The sequence below is a fragment of the Myzus persicae genome, unplaced genomic scaffold (genome assembly GCF_001856785.1).
Source record: "Myzus persicae strain clone G006 unplaced genomic scaffold, MPER_G0061.0, whole genome shotgun sequence".
NCBI classification, from domain to species: Eukaryota; Metazoa; Arthropoda; class Insecta; order Hemiptera; family Aphididae; genus Myzus; species Myzus persicae.
The window spans coordinates 1-5329 of record NW_019101782.1 but is presented as its reverse complement, the minus strand read 5'-3'; the positions used below and the strand labels follow the sequence as shown (position 1 = coordinate 5329).

Below are 5329 nucleotides of genomic sequence, written 5' to 3'. Positions count from 1 at the left end.
TTGAAAACTATTACATAAATTATTAGTGGACAGATTATTTAACCACTCATAAATAGTTTTGCTAGTTTTACCAATTTCAAATTCTGGTAACGATTTTAACAATCTGAGTTCTGCTTCAAGTTCACTGTCATTTAAATTAAACCTATTGGAAAGTAAAATTAAGTCTTGTTCATGCAGCTTAAACTGTAATAAACGTCCAATTGCACTTATTAGTAAAAGTGTTTCTTGACTAAAACGTTCTTCTAATCCGTTTAAAAGGTCATCTAAAACTGTGTAGTACACAAAACATTTCATTTCTGTTTTTTTGTCAGAAGTAAAATGTTGAGTATTGTTGCTGTCAATTCGACTAGACACTTTTCTTTGTTTTACATTTGGTATCTCTATTTTTTGTGAACTACAAATGTCCAAAACTTTGTCAAATAATGTTGAATAGTTATCTTCATCAGTTCTTAAGTCAGTTAATGATTTCTTTAGTGCTTCAACAATTGATACGGCAGCTAAGAGGTCTAGGTCTGGTGATTGCAACTTTGCGCTAACTATGCGAATTTGAATCAGAATAGGTTTTAAAACCGTTAAAGCAAATATAAAATTGAAACTTTTTAGATTGTGGATAAGTCCATTTGCTTTTAATCTCACATCAGCTAATTTTGTAGTCTTATATATTTCTGAAAGACACTGTACTAAAGAATCATAATTATGATCAACTGCTTCAATAGCTTCTGATCGGCACGCCCATCTGGTTGTCGATAACGATTTTAATGTTTTTAATTTATTATTTGTTTGTTGAGATATTTTTTCTAATACAGAATGTCGAATTGGACTTCCCTCAACAAAACTAAATATCATTTGAACACACCCAAAAAAATCAAAAACTACACGATTTTTATGTCCCAATGAGTCCACTAAAACCAGATTAAGGCAGTGACCATAACAATGTATATACTGAATTTGAGGATTTTCAATTTTAATTTTGGCTTGAACACCATTATTTTTGCCAGACAATGTAGCAGCTCCATCAAAACAAACAGCCAAGACCGAACTCCAATCTACATTAATTTCTTTAATTTTTTCAGTTAAACTGTTAAAAATTGAACTAGCGTCCACTGCATGTAAACGTTGTAAGCCTATAAATATTTCAGTTGGTTTATTTTTCGAAGGATCAAAAAACCTTACTACAACAGACATTTGCTCGTGATGGCCCACATCACTTGTTTCATCTGCACATACAGAAATAAGTTTATTTTTTATTTTTGATGAAATTTTATGTTTCATTACATTGTTAATTGATTTCAATAAATCATTTTGGATTAAATTACTGGTATATAGTACATTCTTTTTACCATTATCTATGTGATTTCTTAAAGTTTCATCATACTTTTTAAGAACACTTACAAAGTCTAAAAACATACCTTTACAAACATTGGACTTTTGTTCGTTGTGTCCTCGGAAGGGTTTACCACTTTTAGCTAAACATAGAGTGATGTCAATTAGGCGAACCAATACACTGCGATTATGTAAACGTTCTTTTTCTCTCTGACTAATGGCCATAATTCTTGACTCATCTAATGCAATATCTATTGATTTAGAACTTAAAAAATTTTTGTTTGCAGTCATGGAGTGAATGTGGGATTTAGATTTTTGATGGTCTTTAAACTTTGTAGTTGCCTTATTCCAATTTTTGAAACCATGACGTGAAAATGTAAAATCTATTTGGCCTTTATTGAGTCCATCAGATGAATTAAATAGTCGACATTTGAAGCAAAATGCTTTATCCACTTTAGGACTATATTCCAACCATTCAAAATTATCAAACCATGATTTATTGAAACTACGTACAGTACTACCAAATTTTGTCCTTGGATACAGCTCAAGTTTAGGCTGAAATGGTCCACGTTCAACTCTGGATTTCCTTTCAAGTTGATGAATAGGCAATGCATTCGATGGGTCATCAGGATGAATAATAGATTCATGATTTTCACATTTAACCTCTAATCAAAATTTAAAATTACAATAGGTCACATTTTAAATTAAAATTTTCAATTTACTTCAAAAAACAGAAAATTAATGTTTATTAATCAACATAAACTAGTATTTGGTACAATTAAGTAATAATAAAAACATTATATTGATAACATTGTTAAAATAACATGGTAAAACATATCAAATTAGGACACTTAAAAAATACCAGGTTAATTTTAATATATTACATATACAATATATATTACATAAGACAAAAAATGTTAATTTCGATGAAAATTGGTACAGACATAGATTAGAAAGTTGGGGAAGAACCTGATAATATACTGCTCGCATAATCATAAAAACGCATTGCCGTGATAGCTAGAAAACCATGTCAGTAAAACCTAAAGTTAATATATTTTAATATATACAAGTGTTACAATCTAGTACTACCAATAAAATCATTGGATTATTATTATTAGTTAAATAAATTTAATCTACATTATCTAATGAATATTCAAAACAAATAATTAACACATACCTTTACCTCGAGCACACAACATATTTAAGACTCATAAAGAAAACATGAATACATAGGTTTAAACGCAAATTAAATACCTGTTGATACTGTTATAGGAGGGANGTCCTATAACATTTTCTTTGGCTGTTTAGAAAACAGATACAATTAACATTTAAAAGTAAAAATAGTAAAATAAATTGATTTTTATTGAATGTGTATATTACCTGTAGTTGATACACCTGTATTTGGAACAGAACTAGTACTGGCTATAGGTCCCTTTGGTACATGGTTCCAAAAATCATTCAATGTCCTTTTATTACTCATCATTGGTTTAATATGATATTATGATATTAGAATATGGACATTAGTTACTAAAATTATTGATGATATTTGATATTTTAAAAACTAAATTTTCATAATACTAGTAGGTAATAAATAATAATAATGAAAATAATATAATTGATAACTCAAATTACATCATGTTATCATGATATATAGAGGGGAACGCCGAATATATCCATAGATAATAAATCGTTATTATCACGTAATCTTGTTAATTGTCCCTAAATTTTGGTATAGTACAATTGGTATGTTCGGACAAATGCATTTGACCCACTTTTGATTTTGATGCTACCGCTTATCAAATATATAATAATATCAAGTCTGAATAGAGTGGTTATGTAAATCTAAAATTTTAAATCCAAGGAATATCTTAGTTCCTGCCACCTGAAGTCGCAGGGGGTGCAGGTGCATACCCTGCACCCCCCGTGGACACGCCTATGAATTTCACCCAAAAGCACGAATTAAGATATACAGGATACGAAACGACGTGCCTTATCAGTAATATATTTGAAGCTCTGACCTTCTCATCTTGCGGCCAGACACTTAGCGCTTGAAGAGGATACCGGTAGAATAAGGAACTAATTCAATATAATAGGTAAAATGTATTTTTTTGACTATACCTACTTTAACACTTATTACTATAAAACAAATAGTTATTAGCAAATACTTTATACGTATATGTATTTGTTATTAGTTATTACTTAATACTTACCAAACTGAAATGAAAACAAGTTCAACAGCTTAAAAAATCAAATATTTTAAGTTTAACATGTATAAATGAATTATAAATTTTAAATATAGGCAGTAAATACCTAACAATAAATACATTACAGTTACAGTTAATTTGCAGATAATTTTGATAGCTTTTTCTTCACCCTATTTGTTGTTTTCTTTTCTTTGTTATGCATAAATGTGAACTGCCTCATTCTCATCGTCAAATATGATGTGAAAATATATTCAATAATATCAGATTTATGTTCATTACATGGAAAAGGGATTGTGTAGTTATTGTTAAAGAAATGTTCAACAGTATCATCAAAAACATTTGGACTATTGGCATTAATTGCAAATGATGTTTCAATGAGTCTTACTAAAATAAAAAAATTACTATTCGGATGAATTAAGAATCCTTTAGACTTAAGGTGGACTAGTTGAGCTGCATTGGATACAGATGAATTCCCTTCAATATTTTTAATACCTGATAAGCACACTTCACATGTAGTTTTCTTCATCAACTTTCTTGCTAAATATCTTAATTAATAAAAATAAAATAATATGTGAGTAAAATTTAAAATAGAATTTTGTAAGATTGTTTAGAAAGGATATTAATCTAATAATTAGATAGATATAAGTAGGTAATATAACGAAAAAAAATTTTTTTTGTTCTTACCCAGCCAAATAATATACAACACAGTTAAATGTTCCGTCATCATTAAAGTCAGTGTCTTTGAAGATATCATCCATGTCCCATCTACCTTCCTCAACAATGTCATCAATATAAGTCTTTAATTTAAATATTTTATTTTCTCTGACATATGACTCATCATTTTCATTCATGGCATTCTTTAAATCACTTATTGTTATTACTGGCGCATAATCTTTATCTGACAAATAATTTACATAATTTTCAATTCAATTTATACATTTGGCTTAGTAGCATTTTTATATTTTATGTTAAGGTACCTGAAGAAATTGTACAATTACCACTTTTGGGTGGTTTAACTAGTGAATAAACTGATAGTAGTCGATAAAGCTGGAGAAAGTTTGGAGTGGAAGGATGGTCATTTGGACCTGATGACTGCCTAATGATTCCAAAAAATTTCTGTAATAGAAATATATGCAATCAAAGAATTATGTATAATATGTATACATTATAGTTATTTTACTAGTTTGTAAGAATCTTATATTTTATAAAATGTAGGTATACATATTTTGTTACTGCTTATCTATGTATGTTTTAAAAATTTGAAACAAGTCAGGTCACTTTTTAGTGCGTTTTATGCTTTGGTTGATAATAAATATTACATTAAGTATTAATCTTTTAGTTAGAGTTTTTAACAATACCCATTAATTAAACATTAAAATAGCTTACTTCTAAAGCATCTTGGTTTAGTTTTGAAGTCAAAACATAGTTAAACCCACAATCGTTTAACAAAAATGTTACCAAATCAATGGTAGACTTTAATGTTATTCGTAAGGACTCTGCAGTACTTTTTGTAAGAAATTCCTTTTCTTGAATAAGTCCTTGTTGAAAATTTTTTTCCCATTCATCCAACCATATCAAACTTTGATTTAAAATCTTTAAAATTAATTTCAGTTATAAGAATTTTTACTAATGCGCCTTATTAAAACATAACATCCTACTCACATGACTTAATTTGTATAAAGTATGAAAACACAAATTTACAATTATACCACATAATATAATAAACATTGAATGTTAACTAAAACTGCACGTCTACCACAAATTAAGGTATATCTTTATACAATATTTCAATATTTGTAAGA

General features: G+C 28.3%; 1 protein-coding gene across 1 annotated transcript; it reads right to left on the bottom strand.

Moving 5' to 3' along the window:
- Positions 1-71: 71 nt before the first annotated feature.
- On the bottom strand, positions 72-2522 carry LOC111030366 (zinc finger MYM-type protein 1-like; the record flags this gene model as incomplete). The annotated part of the gene is made up of 3 exons (XM_022309805.1): positions 2501-2522; positions 857-1988; positions 72-736 (listed from the first exon to the last, which is right to left on the bottom strand). Coding segments are annotated over exons 1-3 (1819 nt in total), but the record flags the coding sequence as incomplete, so codon positions are not given.
- Positions 2523-5329: the final 2807 nt, after the last annotated feature.